The 22,101-nt window shown below is 39.6% G+C and overlaps 1 protein-coding gene and 1 long non-coding RNA gene across 7 annotated transcripts in view; one reads left to right on the top strand and one right to left on the bottom strand.

Annotated features, from left to right (window-relative positions):
• The window catches only part of LOC118022266, a 40,279-nt gene extending 27,796 nt beyond the window's left edge, over positions 1–12,483 (bottom strand). For 2 of the 5 annotated variants that reach the window (XR_004682441.1, XR_004682440.1), the window contains exons 1-2: positions 12,193–12,482; positions 7,552–7,636 (exon numbers count right to left, since the gene is read on the bottom strand). This is a non-coding gene — a long non-coding RNA (uncharacterized LOC118022266). Of the gene's footprint in view, positions 1–7,551; positions 7,637–12,130 lie in introns of all 5 variants that reach the window. The other 3 variants (XR_004682443.1, XR_004682444.1, XR_004682442.1) reach the window with 3 other exon arrangements.
• A 154-nt stretch (positions 12,484–12,637) lies between these two features.
• PRMT9 (protein arginine methyltransferase 9) overlaps positions 12,638–22,101 on the top strand; it is a 37,229-nt gene continuing 27,765 nt past the window's right edge. The window contains exons 1-4 of one of the 2 annotated variants that reach the window (XM_035022943.1): positions 12,638–13,048; positions 15,386–15,534; positions 19,049–19,285; positions 19,813–19,980. In XM_035022943.1, the coding sequence (XP_034878834.1) occupies positions 12,860–13,048; positions 15,386–15,534; positions 19,049–19,285; positions 19,813–19,980 (743 nt within the window). In that variant the 5' untranslated portion in view covers positions 12,638–12,859. The remainder of the gene's footprint in view (positions 13,049–15,385; positions 15,535–19,048; positions 19,286–19,812; positions 19,981–22,101) is intronic. The other variant, XM_035022944.1, reaches the window with a different exon arrangement.

Here is a 22,101-nt window from a genome sequence, read left to right on the forward strand (position 1 = left end):
GCACATATTGAATGGAGCACTGGGTGTTATACGCAAACAATGAATCAGGGAACACTACATCGAAAACTAATGATGTAATGTACGGTGACTAACATAACATAATAAAATAAAATAAAAAAGAAGATAACATAGGATTAAATCTACATGACCTTGTGATGACTTTTTAGGTAGAACGTCAAAGACACAATCCATGAAAAAAAGAATTGTTAATTTGGATTTTGTCAAATTTAAAAACTTCTATGTGAAGGACACTATCAAGAGAATGAGAAGTCACAGAGTGGGAGAAAATATTTGCAAAAGGTGTATCTGAGAAAGGACTGTTATCCAAAATATACAAGTAATACAACTCAACAATAAGAAAATCAATGACCTGATTTTTAAAAAAATGGGCAAAAGATATGAACAGATACTTCACCAAAAAAGATACACCAGATGTCAAATAAGTATATGGAAAGATTCTCCTCATCATATGTCAATAGGAAATTTCAAATTAAAACAATGAAATATCACTACACATCTATTAAAACAGCTGAAATCCAAAATGCTTACAGTACCAAATGTTGGTGAAGATGTAGAGCAATGGGAACTTTCATTCATTGCTGCAGAGAATGTGAAATGGTATAGTCACTTTGGAAGACTAGAGGCTTCTTAAAAACTAAAGTCTTTTTTTTTTTTTTTAAAGATTTTATTATTTATTTGACAGAGAGAGAGAGAAAGCACACACAAGCAGGGGGAGCAGCAGAGGGAGAGGGAGAAACAGGTTCTCTGGTGAGAAGGGAGCCTGATATGGGGCTTGATCCCAGGACCCTGGGATCAGACCTGAGCCCAAGGCAGATGCTTAACCGACTGAACGACCCAGGTGCCCCATAGTCTTTTTTTTTTCTTTTAAGATTTACTTATTTATTTGAGAGAGAAAGAGAAAGAGAGAGCATGCATGAGCAGGGGGAGGGGCAGAGGGAGAGGGAGAAAATCTCAAGCAGAGTCCCCACTGATTGCAGAGCCCAATGCCAGGCTCCATCCCAGGACTTTGAGATCATGACCTGAACTGAGGGGTACCTGGGTGGCTCAGTTGTTAGGCATCTGCCTTTGGCTCAGGTCATGATCCCAGGGTCCTGGGATTGAGCCCCGCATCAGGCTCCCTGCTCAGCGGGAGGCCTGCTTCTCCCTCTCCTACTCCCCCTGCTTGTGTTCTTGCTCTTGCTATCTCTCTCTGTCAAATAAATAAAATCTTAAAAAAAAAAAAAAAAAGACCTGAACTGAAACCAAGCGTCGGCCACTTAACCAACTGAGCCACCCAGGTGTCCCCAAAACATAGTCTTAACATACAATCTAGCAATCATGCTCTTTGGTATTTATCCAAAGGAGTTGAAAACCTATGTTGGAGTGCCTGGCTGGCTCAGTCGCTTAAGCATTTGCCTCTTGATTTTAGCTCAGATCATGATTTCAGGGTCATGGGATCAAGCCCTGCATTGGGCTCCCTGCTCAGTGCGGAGTCTGCTTGGGATTCTCTCTCTCCCTCTCCCTCTGCCCCTCCCTACCCCACTTTCTCTCTTTCTCTAAAATACATAAATCTTAAAAAAAAAAAAAAAACCTATGTTCACACAAAAATTTGCATTCAAATGTTTATATCAGCTTTATTCATAATTGCCAAAATTTGGAAGCAACCAAGATTTCCTTTAGTAGCTGAATAGAAAAATAAATGGTGGGACATCAAGAAAATGGAATATTATTCAGTGCTAAAAAGAAATGAGTAATCAATCCATGTGAAAAAATATAGAGGAACATTTGATACATATTAGTAAGTAGAAGAAGTTAATCTGAAATGGCTACCTACTACATGATTTCAACTATAGTACATTCTGGAAAAGGCAAAAAAGACAGTAAAAAGAGGAGTGAGTGGTACCATGGGTTAGAGGGGGAAGAAGGGATGAATAGGCAGAGCACAGAACATTTTTAGGGCAGTGAAGCTATTCTGTATGATATTATAATGGAAGCTACATGTCATTATACATTTGTCAAAAGTCATAGAATATACAATAATGGAGTGAACCTTAATGTAAACATAGACTTTGGGTGATAATGATTATATTAACTCTCCATTCCCTAGGATTTGTTGATGTTACCGCATATTGTAGTTGTTACTGTTTGTTTAGTGACGTAATCTCTACTCCCAACATGAAGCTCAAACCCACAACCCTGAGATCACAAGTTGCATGCTTTACCGACTGAGCTAGCCAGGCACCCGTTTAGTGACTTTCCTTGAACTAATTCTGCAGTCTGTTCTTTGTTGTATGTAGCCCCTCAAGTATCTGTTACAGTAGATCAGCTAATGATTGATCGGAGATTTCCTTAAATACCTGGAACCAAAAAATGTCCCAGTCTTTGCAGAGAGCCTATGTATGTTGTGGCATGCTTTCAGCATTCACCAGTCACTTTACAACTCTGCCTTATTCCTTCACTTCCTTCTTTCTAAGAGCCTCAAAGTCAGCAGGGGGTGAGAATGTAGGGCTTGTTTGGGTCTTTCCTGAGCATGCACACCACCCTGAGCATGCATTTGGCCTTCTAGATTCTTAGGAGCTTTGTAAGTCCTTCCAAGACACTCGTAGCTCAGCCTTTCTGATTTGTCTTTTTTTTTTTTTTTTAAAGATTTTATTTATTTATTTGACAGAGAGAGACAGTGAGAGAGGGAACACAAGCAGGCAGAGTAGGAGAGGGAGAAGCAGGCTCCCCGCTGAGCAGAGAGCCCGATGCGGGGCTCGATCCCAGGACCCTGGGATCATGACCTGAGCCGAAGGCAGACGCTTAACGACTGAGCCACCCAGGTGCCCCTGATTAGTCTATTGTTTACCCCAGCTATTATCTATCATAGCAGGCACAGCAACCCAAGACATTATACTATAAATGTTTTCAACAAGTGCCTGTGGGAAGGAGCTTTAGCACTAGGCTAGTTTGGAGTTAGGTAAAATAAAGACAAGCCTTTGAGCCAATATTCCAGGGAGCCACCAGACATGATTAGAACAAATATAGCTGACTCTTGAACGACATGGGGGCTAGGGTGGTGAACTCCCTCATTATCCCCCTGTGCAGTCAAAATTCCAGTTATAAATTTTGGTTCCCCAAAAACTTAACTACTAATAGCCTACTGTTGACCAGAAGCCTCACCAGTAACATAAACAATCAACCCATACTTTGTATATATTATATACTATATTCTTACATCAAAGTAAGCAAGAGAAAAGAAAATATTAAGACAATCATAATGAAAATACATTTATAGTACTGTATTTATTGAAAAAAATCTGTATGTAAGTGGACCTATGCAGTTCAAACCCATAATATTCAAGGGTCAACTGCCATTAATTACAATTCTTTGCTTATGAAGTATGATTTGCTCCCTCTGGTACCAGGAATGCAGGCTGTTATTTTCACAGGTACCACTGATCTGAGGAGCAGGGGATGGGGGTGGCATAGGTTAAAACACCATACATTTTTACTGTTCGTATTAAAAATCAGCCCTTTTTCCCTGAATAAGTATATGACAGTTTGCTATAGGCCTTTGGCTAATGTTCAAAGTCACAAAAAAGTTGATTCTGATAATTTTTCATTTTTTTCATTTTCCCATTTTTTATTTGCTTTTATGGGGGGTTGGAATTTGGAGTATGTTACTCTGCTATTTTCACTGATATTACCTCAGGTCGTTCTTAACACTGATAATAGATAGTCTAGGACTAAAAACACTGTAGGTACATCTTTTAGATCTGTGTTGAAACAGAAATGATCAGGAAGTTCTGAATTTTGTGTCCAGAAGTCAGTTCTTTACAGAAATTCTATTTTTTGACATCTTGAAAAATCCAAGTTTATGATGGTTGTGCAGCTAAGTAGATGCCCAAAATTAGGTTGTGCACCTGCTCTAGGCAAGGTCAGACCTGGATAAGTTTTACCTCTAATATAATCCTCAACTTTTCAGATTCTTAAATTCTAAATTGTTAACTCAAATTCTCAGAAATGATTCACGCTAACCCAGCTCACTAAAAAACTAGTTTATAAATCATAATACCAACTAGTTATTTCATAATGCAAGCTATTTCTGGCAAGATAACCAACATCAGCCCATTTTTTGGGGTCACTGTTTCCCAGTTTGTTAGTGCCCTTGGAAGAGACCAATACAAGAACTGCTGGTGAGCATAGTGCAGAATAATGTAGTTGGGTGTTCTTGTAAAATATTTCTTCTAGCCAGGTATCAGAGAGAACTTCCATCCCTAATTCTAATCCTCATTTGTGAAATGTCAATTACAGTGCCTGCCTAAAAGTATTTGTGTTAGGATTAAATGAAATTACATACGTCCATTACCTTGATATCATTACAAAAGACAAAAAGCAATACAATTTCGGCTTAGACAAAAAGAAAAGCTTCACGATTCACAGAATCCAAGGAATGGCTGAACAACCAAACCATTGGAAGAGCAGAAATGCCATAATTTCCTTTCTGTCCTTGTTTGACTTTTCTCTGTGTGTCAGCTCTGTTCCCTACCACTGTAGCCTGGTTTTCTCCATATGTTAAGGAATGTGGTCACTGATAACTCCCATGCACTACATTTTACAATTTGGTTACTGGAGTGCTCGCTTCAGCAGCACATATATAATTTGGCTACTGTAGAGTCTTTTTTTTTTTTTCTTTCTCCTCTCTCTCAATTCCTTTTAGAAAATAGAAGGGCTCTGTTATGTGCTCAACCCTGAAGAAATCAATTATGGCCAAAAAACTGGGAACATATAAGAACATGGGAATTTTCCCACAAAAGCCATGGAGGTTAAGCTGACAGAGGAATAGTGTGGCAAATTGTATTATTGACTTATTTGTTCTTCCCTTTCCATGTACATGTGACTTGAAGTGTCCCTTTCCTTGTGAAGACTATACATATACATCCTGCCCATTAAGGCTGAGCTTAGTTCTATAGCATGCTTTAGCCAATGGAGTGAAAGGCCATGACATACAACACCCTTGGTAGAAGCTTTAAGAGGCATCATGCCTAGCTGGCTTAGTTGGAAAGGCATTCGACTCTTGACCTTGGGGTTGTGAGTCTGAGCCCCACCTTGGTTGTAGAGATTACTTAAATAAATAAATAAATAAATAAATAAAGTTTTTTTAAAAAGCATCATGATTTTTCTAACAGGTTTCCCCCATCCCCACCATGAGAATGGCAGGTCTCACATTAGGACCTGCTTCTTCAACCTGGAATCCAGGATGAGTTAAGACATGGTGCACTGTAGACAACTTCCCAAAGCCTGAAGCACCATTGTAGGCAACTTATAGCCTGTATGTAATATAAGCAAGAAAGTATTTTGTTTTGTAAGCCAGTGAACTCTCAGTTATGTAGCATAACCCAGTGAAAGTTGACAAGTATAAGCAGTTCCCAGAAAAAGAGAGGAAGATGCTGGCCAGTGAAATATTAAATTATTTAAACATTAAGTTACTGAATGCATTCACTATAGATTTCCCTGGAGAAATGCCAATAAATTCCAACTTTCCAACTCTCACTTTTAATAAGTCACAAAAAAATCCTCATAAAGATGAGTTATAATACAGCTTCTTCCTACGATCTGAAAGTAGAATGTTCCTATGAAATCTCTGTAAGCTGAAGTGGCATAAACTGAAGAGTATCCCCCACTTTCCAAAAGTTTGCATTCCATCACTTTACTTTTACCAAAGCCCCTACATTAATACTTGTTTTCACTAACCAAAAGAAATCTGAAGATGACTTTATACCTGTATATTGAGAAAAATATAACATTCATATTCCTTATATTTATCTATTCTATATGCTCTTACCCTGATTGGCTTTGGGAGAGACCCTGGTCCTACTGGCAACTCATTTATAAACCATTCCTTAGAATAGCACATTTTTACAAAATGATCCATCTTACCCAGGATTTTACTTTCCTCCACTACTAATTTCAGAGGATTCTCCCAGAGGCTTTGCTGTTCTCTCTTCATTCTACAATTTGGCTTCAGCATTTCTACCCTCTGCACACTTTCTATGGAAGATAATAACCACTTATACAACTTCAACCTACCATATAATTAAAACCTCCAAATGTATTTCTAGACCAAATCTTGCTTGTGAGCTCTAGACACACTTTCTTACCTTCTTACTGGACAGCTTCACTTGATATCCCATTGATATCTCAAACATGGCCATTTAACTCATCGTCTTTCTCTTCAAATCTTTGTTGTTGTTGTTGCTGTTGCCTGAATTGTCTACCCTGTTTAGCAGCACCACCATGTCCCTAGTTGCTCATGCTAATAGTTTTGGCGTCACCTTAACTTTCTCCCCTTTCCTTATGTCCTTGGTATTTCTATAATGTAATTGTTTCAAGTCCTATAGATTCTGTTCTCTACACATCTTCCAAGTCTTCCTTTCTCTGATCTTCCTGCTACTGCCTTTAGTTTAGTTCACCACACATTTCATTACTTTTTAAGTTCCAGTCACTATTCTGAATGCTGGAGATAAAGAATAAATAAAGTACTTCCTAAGGCCTAGAACTCACTTTTTAGTCAGGAAGACAAACATATCATTTCACTTACATAATTGGGTAAATGTTAAGATAGAGCTATAGACAGGGGACTATGAGAAATCAAAGAGAGAATGCTCCTCCTAAACTAGCAATTTCTGGAAGGAAGAATCTTGAACTGAGTAAGGGTGATACGGAGTAACAGAGCAAACTAAGATGGAAAACATTATATGGAGAAAGAACTGCCTTAGCAAAGGTGTGAATGGTGGCAGTGAAGTAGGAAATGTTAAAGATTGAGGCTAGAAAGGTTAAGTGGAAACCAAATCATGTAGCTGGACTTAATTAAGGAGTCTGGACTTAATTAAGGAATCTGGACTTAATCTTGTAAGATTGCAGTTTCAAACTGGGATAAACAAAGCCCCTCCTCATTTGGTGAATGGTGGGGGAAAGGGGACAGAAGGCCAACTGTGCTTTATGGCTTTGGTTCTGATACCTACTTCAATCAGAGCAGCTCAGCCGACTTTCACACCATCGCTTGCAAATATTTCCCTTAACTAAAGGGGTTGGGTGCTTATCAAAACCATACAAATAAAGAGCTTAGAGAAGATAACTTTGGCTTGGAAAGCATGAGGACTGAACAGTTTAAGAACTCTGCTCTGAAGACAAAGCACAGGATGAGACATTATTATTATTTCTGCATGGTTTTATGGCTTTTTCACGGTTCACATCCAATCAGTACTCTGCACAAAAAATAGGTCATAGGAATCTACTGTGAACACTTGCTTTCCATCAAGCTCAAAGAACCTTCAGAGGGCTTGTTATCACAGCTTAAGATTTATCCTTTAAGGTCTATTTTACCATGAAAAACAGTTTTTGCTCCCTTTCCTTACCTCAACTGTGGGAGAAAACCAAATTAAGCACTTATTGTTTGGCTCTGAGACAGATGTCAGTTTATTTGGGAGGCAGTAGGCGGAGAAGGAATGACTTGTCTTCTTACCCCCATTAAAGTACTCTAGATCCAAGCACTGTGTTAAGACTTACATGACTGGCCAAAGAGAGTCACTGGCTCCTCTTGGGTGGAAGACTGGCTCTTCTGCGAACAGTTAGAGTTGTCCTCCAGGGAAAGCTGGAGTAGTAACAGCAACAATTAATATTTAATTGAGGGCTTCATATGTTTCAGGCACTTTAAGTGCATTAACTCATTTAATCCTTACAACAAAGCTAAGATACAGGTACTGTGTGATCCTCATTTTGTGGATGAGGAAATTCAGGTACAGAATTTAAAGAATTTAAAACATTCAAGATACCTAGATGGAAGAGGCAGGGCTAGAATTTAAATTCAGACTGTCTGGCTCCAGTATTTGATCTCACAATCACTGAGCTATAGTATGTTTTTAAATGGGTCTTAAGGCGAGTCCTTTAAGGCAGAGGATGTAAAAGGCCAATCCCAAAAAGCCTAGCCTATGACCAGGGCTTAGTTTTTTTTTTTTTTTTTTTAGAAATTTTATTTATTTATTTGGCAGAGAGACACAGCGAGAGAGGGAATACAAGCAGGGGGAGCGGGAGTGGGAGAGGCTGCCTTCCCGCCGAGTCGGGAGCCTGATGCGGGGGCTCGATGCGGGGCTCGATCCCGGGCTCGATCCCGGGCTCGATCCCGGGCTCAAGCCTCGGCTCGATCCCAGGACCCTGGGATCACGAACTGAGCTGAAGGCAGACGCTTAACGACTGAGCCACCCAGGCGCCCCAGGGCTTAGATTTTTTAAAGTCAATTTGTCTCACCTCTACCTTTTGAAAGGAAAGCCTGTACCTTGATGGTCCAGTTCCTCCAAGGTTGCTACAAAAGAAATTGGGGCAGTGTCCTTATCAGTTCATTTACATCTAAGGGTCAATCTTAAGTGGCTCAACTATTTTATTTTGCCCAGGGTGGACAATATAAGTAAACATTCTTATGGCTTTTTGTCTCTAAGGACACCAGATGATCTTCAGTTCATTTACTCAAATAATACATTCTAAACCAAACCACTTCTGTATGTAAGCGTACACATTCAACATGACCCTTTCCTAAGGAAAGACGACTATATTTTTGATTAGGATTTAGGAAATTTTTGACACAAACAACTAAGAAAAAAAGTTTGTAAAATACAGCTACAGGGTTTGGGGAGCCACTGAATGGGAAATTGGCATTTTAGGATCATTCTAGATACAGCATAAAAGATGAATATAAGGAGTGTGTAACTGAAGGCTGGATGATGAAAAGGTCATTAAAACAGACAAGGTGAAAGATTAAAAGAACATGAACACAGACAATGGTAATAACCATTGAGAAGAGAAGGCAGATTAAAAAAAATTAGTGAGTAAAACGAGGTAAAACTTGGTAAATACTGATGATTGTTTTCCTTTTGTCCTACTGAACCATTTTCTACCTTTCTTTGCTCTATTCTGTGCTTTGGAGGGTGTGACTCTACAGGTGCTATCACCCAAGTTCCCTTAGTGGCTGGCATCTTATTGAGGGCTGGAAGGCAGTGGGAGGCAAGGACAGCAGGAGAAAAAGGTCAGGGAATTCTCCTCTACTTGCAGTACACCTCCATTCCAGTGGCCCCTCTTCCAGAGCTACAGCCCTTTCTGGGTTCCAGTAACACAGTCCTCTTATTTTGCTTCCTCGGGACAGGGGGTGGTAATAGCTTCCAGCTATTGCTGTTCTGTGCGTACCTCACAAGCTGCGTTTAGTCCCTTAACTTCTTCCACCTCAATAAAATGTCCTTTGGTTAAGCTCTCTAGAATTAAGCCCTTTGAATCTTTTTCCTGCAGAGACCTGACTAGTCACGATTGATGGGGAATAAGGAGAAAAGTACAGAGAATTGAGGTGACGTTGGGGTTTAGATTCTTTGCTCCCTAATGGATTTTAGCATTTTCCTGAATGCTCTGTGAGGACATGCTCTGTTCAGACTACTTGGAGTCTGTCCCAGCACCAACACCTTGGTAGGCATCTCTAGCAGGGGCTTCAGGCAGGTTCTCCAGAACCAAGCATGGTGCTTGGTGCACAGTGGCACTCAATAAGTGAATCTTCTCTTATCTTGTCTCTGAAACTCTGAAACTCTTGTCACATTATTACAGGTAATTTAGGACTGAATTTAGCACTGATCTAGTTATTATTAGAGTTTTATATTTAACTTTGAATTCTAGATTTTGAAATGTACAAAGGACAATAGAAAGGGTCTATTATAAAACAACAACAACTAAATAATCCTAACTGTAGTAAAATAAAAAAGATTGAAGACACTGGGAAAATTAAGCATGGGGAATGTATCAATGCAAATTTCAGTGCCCAAGCAGTTGGTCCTGGTGGTAATGTTTTGTTGATCCAGTTATATATTTTTTTTCTCCAACAAGTAATTCAATATGATGAACATTCTATTCTTCATCACATAGCAATCACTTCAAAAGAATTTAGAGAATCTTCACAATTCTTGTTAAGCCATAAACAAATTATATTTCTACTCCCTACATTCCCTTACACTTTATACTACAATACCTTAAATACTTCAAATATATCAGATATAATAGAAGCCTGTACCATACTCCCCACCCCTATCATGCACTTTAGACTCAACTCAGAGAGCTTTTTAAAAGTAGTCATGTCCAGGGGTGCCTGGGTGGCTCAGTTGGTTGAGCATCTGCCTTTGGCTCAGGTCATGATCCTGGGGTCCTAGGATCGAGCCCCCCACGTCAGGCTTCCTGCTCTGCGGGGAGCCTACTTCTCCCTCTCCCTCTGCCTGACACTCCCCCTGCTTGTGGTGCTCTCTCTCTTTCTCAAGTAAATAAATAAAATCTTAAAAAAAAGTACTCATATCCAGACCCTCCCTCTGCCGCCCCAAGCCAATTGAATCAGTATCTCCAGGTCCAAGGACTAGACATTGATACTGTTTAAGAGCTCCCCAGATGATCCTAAAATGCACAGAGTTCAAAACAAGGCTCCAAACCACAAAAGAAAACAAACTAAATGACCCAAAAAGGTATGAATCTCCACAGAAAGTATAAACACAAGATACTTGTACCCAGCAAGCTATTTATCACTTGTTAATGAACTTCCTGTGAGCCTTTTTTTCCCCCACTGTTAACCTTCAACTTTTGCACATTGGAAAGTTGACTGAGAGCCTTTCAGTTGGTTTTGCTTCCTAGTTTGGCATGTGTGGTTTGTTGACAAGCCGCCCAGAACGTGGTAAAAGACAACCTCAATTAAACCTGCCTCTGAGTCAGCAGTGGTTTTCTAATTAGTCGGGTTTTTCTTGGAACGCTAAAAGATGGTGAACTCGAACCCGTAAGTGAAGGAATCAAATAGACTCTCAAAGGTAATTAAAGATTATAGTTTTGATTGTGAGGTGGAAGTGGGAAGAAGGCAATTGTGAACAAAGGAGAAATACCTTCAATATTTTTTCTTTTTTAAAGAAAACTTTGGGGGCGCCTGGGTGGCTCAGTTGGTTGAGCGACTGCCTTCGGCTCGGGTCATGATCCTGGAGTCCCGGGATCGAGTCCCGCATCGGGCTCCCTGCTCGGCGGGGAGTCTGCTTCTCCCTCTGACACTCCTCCCTCTCATGCTGTCTCTCATTCTCTCTGTCTCAAATAAATAAATAAAATCTTAAAAAAAAAAAAAGAAAACTTTGATTTTCTTTAAATATGAAATCCACATTTTACATTTGTTTTGCAACATGCTTTTGGGTTCTTTGTAATGGAATATAGCACTCTTTAAAAAAGGACTGAAAAGGATTAGACTAGTTGGACTAGAACGCACTTTTTTTTTTTTAAATTAAAGTTCAGAGGCCTTTTTGTGTTCTACTACATCCTACAGGGACTAGCATTTTAGTCTTGATAGGGAAATATATAGTTATATCTTAAATTGTTTAGTACAGAAAGTAGCAAATTCAGATGGGGAGAGAAATAAGGACCTCAGTGATTGGGAAAATCTACAAAACCCGGTAGTGGGGAATGTACTTTCCATTAAAATTAAAAAAAAATTTTTTTTGAGTCCTTACTTTGAGCTAGACTCTGCTAGGGGCAAAGGTTACAAAATCGGTTAACAATAGTTACTGCCTTTGAGGAACCTTTCGGACTAGGAGAGCAGGTTACAATCTAGTGACCTGGACTCCGAAGAATTGATTAGGATTTACTTTGGTAGGTGCTCAAAGGAAGGGTGGTTCAGATAATCAGATCAATAGAGAAGGCGGAGACTTGGAGGAGCCCCCAACGTTTGTTAGTTTCATATGCAAATGCTCTATTTGCTGTTTTTTGTTAAGTAAATTACTCACCACTGACATGTTTGAAAATGGGGACAAAAACGACTGCTTTCGTGCGTAATTCCTACCTTGCCCCCCCTTAAAAGTTTTGAATCCATCTCTTAGGGGCCACACTTGAAGGTAGAAAGACGTTTTCTATATATTAATATAATCACTATATAGCGGTGATACATGGGACAGGGAAATACACCCTAAGTCGTTTTAAAGTAAGTGAGGGAGCTTGGGTTTGAGCCACGCCTCTGCCACCAACCGGTTGTGTGATACTGGGCAACTAACTTCTCGGGGTGTCCTCTTTTCCATCTTTAAGATTGTGATTTAAAAAGGCCCACCTCACGGGGTTCTGCGAGGGTGATTTAAAATAATGCCCGTGAAAGCATTTGCTCTACCACACCTAAGGTACGTTTGTTATCTCGGGCTTCTTTCCAGTCCCGCCATTTTGATATCTGATGAATCAGGATCCCGCGGTCTCAAGTATCACCACAAACGCCCGCCCTTCTCTCCTCATAGCCATCCAGGTCCCTCAAGGTCGGGTGCGGCTTCGAGCCGACTGGGTCTGCATTGTGAGGTCTAGCAGTCGAAGTCACATGGTCCTGACCACCAGGAACGAGAAAGAAAAGTTCGGTTTCAGCACGCGGGAGCGGGGAGAGACGGAGGAGACCGGCAGAGGAAAGCGACAGGGAAAGAGACCGTCAGAGACCGTGGCCCTCCGCACGCGCATTGGCCGCCCTGCGCCTGCCTTCCTACGGGAGGGGGCGGGCCGCGACGTGCCCACGTCGGGCGCACTGACGTTCGCTCGGCGTGCGCCGCCGGCCAGTGCCGGTAGTCGCGGAGTTCGGAGTCGGTGTCTGTGGAGCCCGACTGGCGGGGAGGAGGCGGGGCTTCTGTCTGGCGGAGGTGGACGCGCACTCACGCCGCAGAGGGATAACTTTCCTGTACCGGCTCTCGTGCTCCCTTGAAGTGACTTGGAAGTGCGGCCGTCGGGACAGTTTTGTCGTTCCGCTTAGAAAACGTCTTTTCTTTGGTTATACGAGGGCAGGTTTCAGGGCGGTGGCTCTGTCATGCCGAACTCGCGGCCCAGGCCCCGTCGGGGTGCCCGGAGTGGCGCCGGGGCAGCCGGGCGGGACGAGCTCGTGTCGCGGTCCTTGCAGAGCGCAGAGCACTGCCTGGGCGCCCAGGACTTCGGCACGGCCTATGCCCACTACCTCCTCGTACTCAGCCTGGCACCGGAGCTGAAAGACGACGTGAAGGTGAGGAGGAGGTCCCTTCTTTCACTTGCAGGCAGACCCTCTGTTCGTCACGTAAAATAAACAAATTGGGGGAGGTGGGTGGCTGAGATGGGTGGCAGGTTGGTTGCTATTAATATTTACTGCTCATCCTTGACTTCTCTTTTGTTCACACCCGCAGTCAGCCTATCAGAAAATCCTGTGGGCTCCATCTTTGAGATGTATCCAGAATCTCACCACTTCTCACCACCTTCTCCTTTACTGCCCTGCTTAAAGCCTCAATCATCTGTTGGCTGTTGCAGTAGGCTCATAACTGGCTTTCCCTGGTAGCCTGCCTCAACACAGCCTGCGTGAGCATTTCGTAACAAGTCAAACGATGTGACTTCTCTTTTTCAAAACTTCCATTTTACTATAAACGCTGTATTGCAAACGAGGCCGCCGGTGATCCTCTCCCTCCTCTCATATCTAATTCTAGCATGTCCCTGCCTCAGGACCTTTGCCCTTGTGCCAACTGTAGGCAGAAGGAACGTTGTGCGTATCTGCAGTTGAATAAAGTTTGGAAGTAGCCTAATCATTTGATGATGCGTTCTTTGAGCTTCAACTACTGGATTGTGATGGCTATTCTGTTTGAATGCTATAAATTTTTTCAAGTTATTTCAGAATCTAAATTTAAGAAAATGATTTCACTTAATTTTGCATTCAGTGTTCAGCCTCAGGCTACTGGCTTTATTTCACCCAGCGTTTCTCAACGTTAGCGTTACTGACTTTTTGGATGGGATGATGATTTGTTTTGGAGAGCTGTCCTGTGCATTGTAGAATGTTTAGCAGCATTGTTGATCTCCTCTACCTGCTAGATGTCAGTAACATCTAGATGTTTGTGGTTAACGTAAATTTAGTGTAAATTTCAGGAGCAGCTGGCCCCAAGGAGGAGAAGGTGCTATGTTAAGATAGAGTTTGCTCTTATAGGTAGGCAGCAGAATAATGGATCAACCCAAGTGTGGTTTCTTTATTTCACAGTTCCTTAGTTCCTCCTTTGTAAAACAGTGACAGTACCTTTTTTATACATGTTTAGTGTACATCAAAAGTATATCTAAAGCTTGTATTTGAATACCTTGTGTTCAGTAGGGTTCAGAAACTACTTCTGTTTCCTGCAGACCAGAGTCCGTATTTCTTTGTGTGGGCCTTAGCAAAAGATCTTTTTAGTCTTATTTCCTACTACTCACTCTATTCCCCATGCCCACACTTCAACCACACCAAGATAGTTACCTATAGATTCCCTGACCCAGTTCATGTCATCTGTGCTTTTTTCCCCCTGATACTGTAGAATCTTCTCCCATATCCTTTTCTCTCTAGTAAACGCCATCAAAATTCAGTTACAGTCTGAAGTACAATTTTTATACTCTTCTGTGTAAATCTGTGAAGATGATATAAAATGTGTTCACCATAAAACTGGAATGACTAAAGCCATCCTTCTTTCTATGGTGTTGTGGTGTGGAGAATGGCTGGAGGGAGGTGAGATTGGAGCTAGGGAATGCTGTTACTGTTGTCCAGCAAGTATTAGGAGGGCCAGACTACATTGTAACAGTGGGGATGAAGAGACCGTGACTGATTTAAAGATGTTGAGATAGAATTGGCTGGGTTTAAAACTAATTGCATTGGAGTTAAAGTAGCGTTATAAAATGACTTAGTGGTTTGAGGTTGGGTGGTACCTTAACCTTATATCCTGTGTGAGAGGAATGTAGTAGGTTCACTTTAGAGCATTTTGAATTTTTTCAAAATTGTATGTTAAATTTCTCCCAACAAGTCTTCTGTGAGGATAGGAATAGGATTTATGTTGTTCATTGCTGTGTTTTTAGCTCCAGTTCTTTGCACACTGATTGTTCAGGAAATACTTGAATTGAGCTGAATTTGAGATGGATGAAGGTACAGTTCCTTGTTAACATGACTGATAGCAAGTTGTGTCTGTGAGTCAGGTTCAGAAGAGGAGAGGGTATTGATTGGAGATGTAGATGTAGCATCATCCATCAATGCATGGGTGATAGTTAATGCACCGGAGATGGATGGGAAAGGAGAAGGCGGCCAAAAACAACTCCTAAAGTATAGGAGCCCACAAATGAGAGGATAGGTAGAGAATGTGATGTGGTAGCTAAGAATGGAGAGAGTTTACTTCTGCATGTTATTGCCACACAGGTGGTAAAATTCATTTATGCATTTGTTGATTAAGCAAACTGTCTACTAAAGCTAAATAAAATTTAAGTTAATCAGTTAATAATTGTTAAGTTCTATTCTCTGTGGAATCATCAAACATTGTTGTATGTTCTTTATGTTATTGACTAAATTACTGTTTTCTCTTTCACGTAGGAAACTTTTCAGTATACACTGTTCAGATGGGCTGAAGAGCTTGATGTTCTCAGTCGAACACAAGACTTACTCGGTTGTTATGAGCAAGCTTTGGAACTGTTTCCTGATGATGAAGTGATTTGCAATAGTATGGGGGAGCATCTCTTCAGGTTTGTAGTGATTTTCAGTATTGTTAAGAATTATTCTGTATCAGTCTTGATCAGGGATAAATCACACAGTAGTTTGAAAAGGAAAGTTTAATATAAAGAATTATTAACTGTGACCGGGGATCAGAAGAATATAAGAATAGCAAATACAGTATGTAATAACAGATTAATTTTAGTATTATATTGTATACCACAAAGTATCTAAGGAAGAGTTCCCCTCACTGGGCTAAAATTGAGACCTTGTTGGACAGGACATAGGTGTGGATTGCAGGATGGCAGTGAAGTAAGTCACTGTGGTACCTTGCCAGGGAACTTGTGAATCCGGTCTCTGGATCTGGCTGGAAACTTGCCATTGGAAATTCTGTCCATTCTCCATAGAAACTGTATAATTAGGAAAACATGAAAACTCCATATTTTTGTTGTAGATTTGTTTTAATAAATTTGGTTTCACTTCTTTGTACAAAATAGAAGGAGACTTCTTGTTTAAGAAACACCATGATAATGTCCTATTCTATATAGTGAGATCATTTTACATGTTCCAGCTGTTGTCCTCTAGTATTATTGCTTTGTTCATCTAGTCATGTTAAGTTTTATTCAATGAAAAGTTCTATATAAGTACCTTTATCAAAATGAATTAGGCTCAGTGATGTAGCTGTATACAGTTTAATAGTCTTAATCAACATGGCTTGGGGGAATGAAATAAGTACTCCTTTAAGAGACAAATATTTGATAGTTTCTAATTGTGGAGTATGATAATAACCAGGAGAATGAGGCAGATTGTCAACTGAGGCTTGTTTGCTCACACTAACAGCTAACCTGATCCTGGTACACAGATTCCATCTCTACTAATTAGCAATTACTTGCCCTTTAAATGAAATTTAATTTAAAAAGCTTTTTTTTTGCGAGAGAGAGAATGAGAGAGCACGAGCGGGAGGAGGGTCAGAGGGAGAAGCAGACTCCCCGCTGAGCAGGGAGCCCGATGTGGGACTCGATCCCGGGACTCCAGGATCATGACCCGAGCCGAAGGCAGTCGCTCAACCAGCTGAGCCACCCAGGCACCCTTAAAAAGCTTTTAAAATAATTTGTCACATTAGTTAAAAATCTACATTTTAATTTCAAAATTTTCTTTAGTTCTTCAGTCCATATAAGGGGAGTTAGTCTATAGGATTCAATTATATTTCCAGATAATATGACATAATGATCATAACATTCTAAAACTTATGTTTAAGTATAAACTCAATTCAACAGAAAATTGGAGCTCTACACACTTTTGACAGGTTGTAACTTGGTGACCTATTGTTGTATTAGTCTGAGCAGTTACCAGATACTGAGACAAAAAAATGCTTGTTTGCTTCAGGAGGTGTAATTATGCAAAATTTCTAATTTAGACATTGAAAATTCAGAACTTGTGATAGTGTGAATGTGGCTTTTGCTATACAGTTTGTCTTTGTTCTCCACAACAGTGGTTCTTAGCTTTTGTCCTCTCTACTTTTCTCATCAAAAGCAGATACAAAACATATTTAAGTTGCTAATTGGGAAGGTAATTTTTTTTTCTAGTTAAAAGAAGAAAGGTGATTTTATAGTTTGTTGATACTGACACACTTGTTGAGTCTTATCAATATGAGATAAACTTTAATTGAGTGGACCATATATCTTTCAGATTATCATTACGGTTTAAGAAAACTGAATGATATGTTAAGAATCAAACTTAAGGGAAGCACAAACCCCAGAAAATTATTAGGGGCAGGTTTGGCATTGATTCAGCAGATTATTGATATTTAAACATTTTAAAATATCCATTGCTAGGTTTGTCTCACCAACTGATGATTATGTAAAATGTGTTTTAAAAAAAAATTTTTTTTTTTAAGATTTTATTTATTTGTTTGACAGAGACACAGCGAGAGAGGGAACACAAGCAGGGGGAGTAGGAGAGGGAGAAGCAGCTTCCCGCTGAGCAGGGAGCCCGATGTGGGGCTGGATCCCAGGACCTTGGGATCATGACCTGAGCTGAAGGCAGACGCTTAACGACTGAGCCACCGAGGTGCCCCTAAGATGTGTTTTGTATTGTATTGTGTGCAATGTCAGTTGCAGAATAAGAGTAAGATAATCCTGTCTTCAAGATACTTAAAAATAACAGATACTAACCTTAAACATTTTTTTTTTTTAACCTAAAACACAAGTGCCTATCATTTGACATAGGGCCATTACCTTTTGTTAGAGTGTAGTTCCCTGTTTGGAGTTCCAGAATGTCTTTTTTTTTTTTATGTAAACCATACCTAGAATGAATAGTCTGATTTGGTTTCAAATGCTTAAAGGTTCGGGGCACCTGGGTGGCTCAGTCGTTAAGCGTCTGCCTGTGGCTCAGGTCATGATCCCAGGGTCCTGGGATCCAACCCCGCATTGGGCTCCCTGCTCAGCGGGAAGCCTGCTTCCCCCTCTCCTACTCTCCCTGCTGTGTTCCCTCTCTCGCTGTGTCTCTCTCTGTCAAATAAATAAATAAAATCTTAAAAAAAAAAATTCTTAAAGGTTCTTGTGAAGAAGTATGAGTGTTAAAGGGTTTTACTAGCTCATGTCTCTTCAATTTGTGGACCACACACTGGGGCAGGTCCACAAATTATCAGTTAGTAACAGATAGGTTAGAAATTGAGAGTAAGCATTTAGAAATGTATATAGCAGTTTGATATTTTAAATCCAAGCATGTGATCAGGGAGCTCACTTGTGGAAGGGAATGTGGACCAGTTTGAGTGCTGCTGAAATCTAATGTGTGAGTTGCATGCTCATCACATGCAGTAGAATTGTATTGGTCTACAAATATTTAGATATTTTAAAAAAGGGGAGATGAGTTCTTCACCACAGAAAGTTCAAGAAGTTCTAGATAGTTGGTTGTTTTCCCCCCTTTTATTGTTGATTTGCTCACATCTCATTCAGTAGTAATTTTTGGGTGACTCACCTTTGATTTTTGCCAAAGCGTTTAGCTTAATATCCTCAGAAACAACGGCTCTCTCTTTGCAGTTTTATTTATTTAGTTTCTATAATATTTAATTAAAATATGTAATTATAATAACAAGTACAACAGGTATAAACTGGTCTGGCAGCAAACACAACTGATAATTCACTCAGTTACTGAGAGAAAAGGTATAGAGGCACACCACAGAGAAGCCTACTAGCTATAGGCATTAGTATGTTTTACACAGGGAATGATTTTTAGAAAGCACTGGCTTTCTAGTGAGTTGGTTAAATGCAGGATGACTCAGAGCTCCTACTATTCTTTAGTACAATAGTAATTTATAGTTAGCCTCCTAGAATTCATAAATACAATAAGGGTTCAAAAAGGAAAAAAAAAATCATCAAGGATTGTAATCCTCACAAAAGGCTTCTCAAAGGTGATGGTGCTTGGGTTGAGCAGGATTTGGGGTGCTGGAGAGAGAAGTTCTCAGGCCTGATGAGTGGCATGAACAAAGACACAGTAATTGATATCATAATAATTGAATATTTTGTCTGTCATTTTTTACTGTAGAATGGGCTTTAGAGATGAAGCAGCTGGGTATTTTCATAAAGCAGTGAAGCTAAATCCTGATTTCAGTGATGCAAAGGAGAATTTTTATCGTGTTGCAAACTGGTTAGTGGAACGCTGGCACTTTATCATGCTTAATGACACCAAAAGGAATACGATTTATAACGCAGCAATCCAAAATGCAGTTTGTTTGGGGTCCAAGAGTGTTTTGGACATTGGAACAGGAACTGGAATTCTAAGGTTTGTTGTAATTGTGTTTTAATTATATGCACATATATACTAAGGTAAATTAAAGCTTTTTACCAAATATGGAAAATTTAACAGTGGAATTTAAAAATAGAGCTTATTTCTCATAATCTTGTGATTATTCATGCAACTACCTTTATTGTATTTTTCACTGTAACTTTAATTTAGCAAGAGCTAGACATAACTACTAAGAATTTGGGGTTACTATTGAAATTTTGAATAATGCCTTTTAAGAGTACTTTTTGCATTAACATTCTGGTTGAATCTAGTTGTCTAAATTAAAGCCTATCAACATTTTCCATGCCCATTGTGTCTTCTTAAAAACACGAATGTCATGATTTATTGTATGATTTGTTTCTTGATACGAATATTGGTTCATTTTTTTAATGTGGAATGAATAATGGTTGTGTTAGTTAAAGAATAAGAGGAAAACCCCATGTCTAAGCATCATAATTCCACTAAAATTTGAAATACTACAGTGAATTATTTTTTCTTGATGGAGCACTTTTCTCCCCTTGCAGCATGTTTGCTAAAAAAGCTGGAGCACACTCGGTGTATGCTTGCGAGTTATCCAAGACCATGTATGAACTTGCCTGTGATGTAGTGGCAGCAAACAAGATGGAAGCAGGAATCAAACTCTTACATATGAAGTCACTTGACATAGAAATTCCAAAACACATTCCTGAAAGGTGCTATATAATATTTATATAATTTTAGTTTTTATAATTTTTTAAAAATTAAGATATTCCTGTTTAGAGCTTCTAGCCCAAATAAAAAGCTAAAACCCTGATATTGTAAAGATAGTAATATAGGCTCATTTAGCATAAGATGGATTTTCATAATATGGTCATATTCTTGATAAATATTTAGAGATCTTGAAAGAAACTGGTGTTAAGAGATTTACTAAATACACTTGACCTTTAGCAAGTTACTTTACTTTTGTTAATTTCAGTATTCTGGTTGCGAAAATGGATACTACCTCCTGTGTGGTCACTATTTAAAAATTGTAGTTAAAAATAATACATGAGGAGATCAGGCTTGATGGACTTGTCATATTTTGTGTTAGCCTTGGCTAAAATGAAAGCTGTCGAAGTATTTTGGCCTGGGTTCTTCAAATGCTTTGAATATTATAAGTCTTGGCTTTTTAGTATATCACCTTGCTTTAATCTATATCACAAGGGTGATGGAATTTTAGAGCTAGAATGGATTTACAAATCATCTGGCCCAACACTATCATTTTAGAGACAGTTTTCTTAATGTAGCACTTTCTTTACTACCTCTCCTGGGTGGTCTGTCTTCTCATCTTACTTAAATTCAATTTATATTGAAAGAGGACTTTTATACTCTGTTGTCATTTGGACTGTGTTTTTTTAAAAGTGTTCTTCCATATGTATAGTAATATTTGTTTACATAATACTTATGCTTTTCAATGGGCTCTACATTGATTTTCATGAAAGAAGTCTTACTAGATTTTTGAGGCAGAGAGACACATTTTATAGAAATAAAACAGTGTCCTGAATTATCAGAGTACGCTCAGGCTGCCATTACAAAATACCACAGACTAGGTGGCTTAAACAACAGACATTTATTTTCTCGAAGTTCTGGAGGCTAGAAGTTCATGATCAAGGGTGCTGGCAGATTTGGTTTCTGGTGAGAGCTCTCTTCCTAGCTTACAGACAGCTACATTCCTGCCCTTTCCTCTGTGCATGCGAGGAGAAAGAGAGATTGCCTGTGTCTTTTCCACTTTTATAAGGCTACCAGCCCTGTCACACTAGGGCCCCACCATTATGACCTCGTTTAACTTGAATTACCTCCTAAAGACCCTAGCTCCAAATGTAGTCACTTTGGGGGTTAGGGCTTTAACTTATGAATTTCGGTGGTACACAATTCAGTCCATGTCATGAATCAGTTACCTTGATTTAACCTTCATTTCTCTCACAGATAGTGTTATAGAAGGACCTATGGGTTTTGAATTAGGAGATAGGGATTCCAATACTATGTTTTTAATTTATTTTGACCTTGAGCAAATCTAGAGATTTCAAGATGTTGGACTAGATGATTGAGATACTTCCACATTCTAAATGTATGCAACCATAAATATTGAAAATTTTGTGTATTTATATAGTATTGGGTTTAGGCATTATGGGGGATACCAAAGTTTTTTCTGTCCTCAAGCCACCTATAATCTAGAGAGGAAGAAAAGGAATATTCATGAAAATTTTCTTTATCTTCTAATTGCCTAAATAAATGATACTGGCAATAAGTGCTAAAGAAGTTCAGAGAAGGGAGAAATTATTTTGATATGTCTTTGGGTGAAATTTTCTAGAAAGAATTGTCAGAAGATCACACCTCTGTGGACTTAAGCTTTTGTGAAAACTCAAAGGTAGTAGGTAAAGCAAGAGAAGCAACAAGAGAGCTACAATGAATGTTAAGACGTAAACATGGATAATGAAGGGAGAGAAAGGATTTTGAGAGGGAGGTCTTCTCAGGTACATTACATGTTATTTGTAGATTAAGGAAAGTGAGAACTGAGAACAATTATTCATCTTGACAAGGAGAGGAGTTATTTATGATAGAGAATATTTTTATAGAGCACTGGGGATAGAAATCCATTTACTCAGCATTAAGGAGGGGACTGGTAAAGGTAATGGGTATGAAGCACTCTTAAGGATTTAGGCAGTGAAAGAATAGCCTGATGAGGCCCCAGGGTCATGTGAAGGTTGTGTGTCTCCCAGACACACACACTGGCCGGAGGGTGCCAGTGGAGAACAGAGGAGCCTGTGGAACAGTAGAGTCAAGTTCCTTAAGAT

This window comes from Mirounga leonina, unplaced genomic scaffold (assembly GCF_011800145.1).
Source record: "Mirounga leonina isolate KUSES-001 unplaced genomic scaffold, KU_Mleo_1.0 Mir_176, whole genome shotgun sequence".
Taxonomy (NCBI): domain Eukaryota; kingdom Metazoa; phylum Chordata; class Mammalia; order Carnivora; family Phocidae; genus Mirounga; species Mirounga leonina.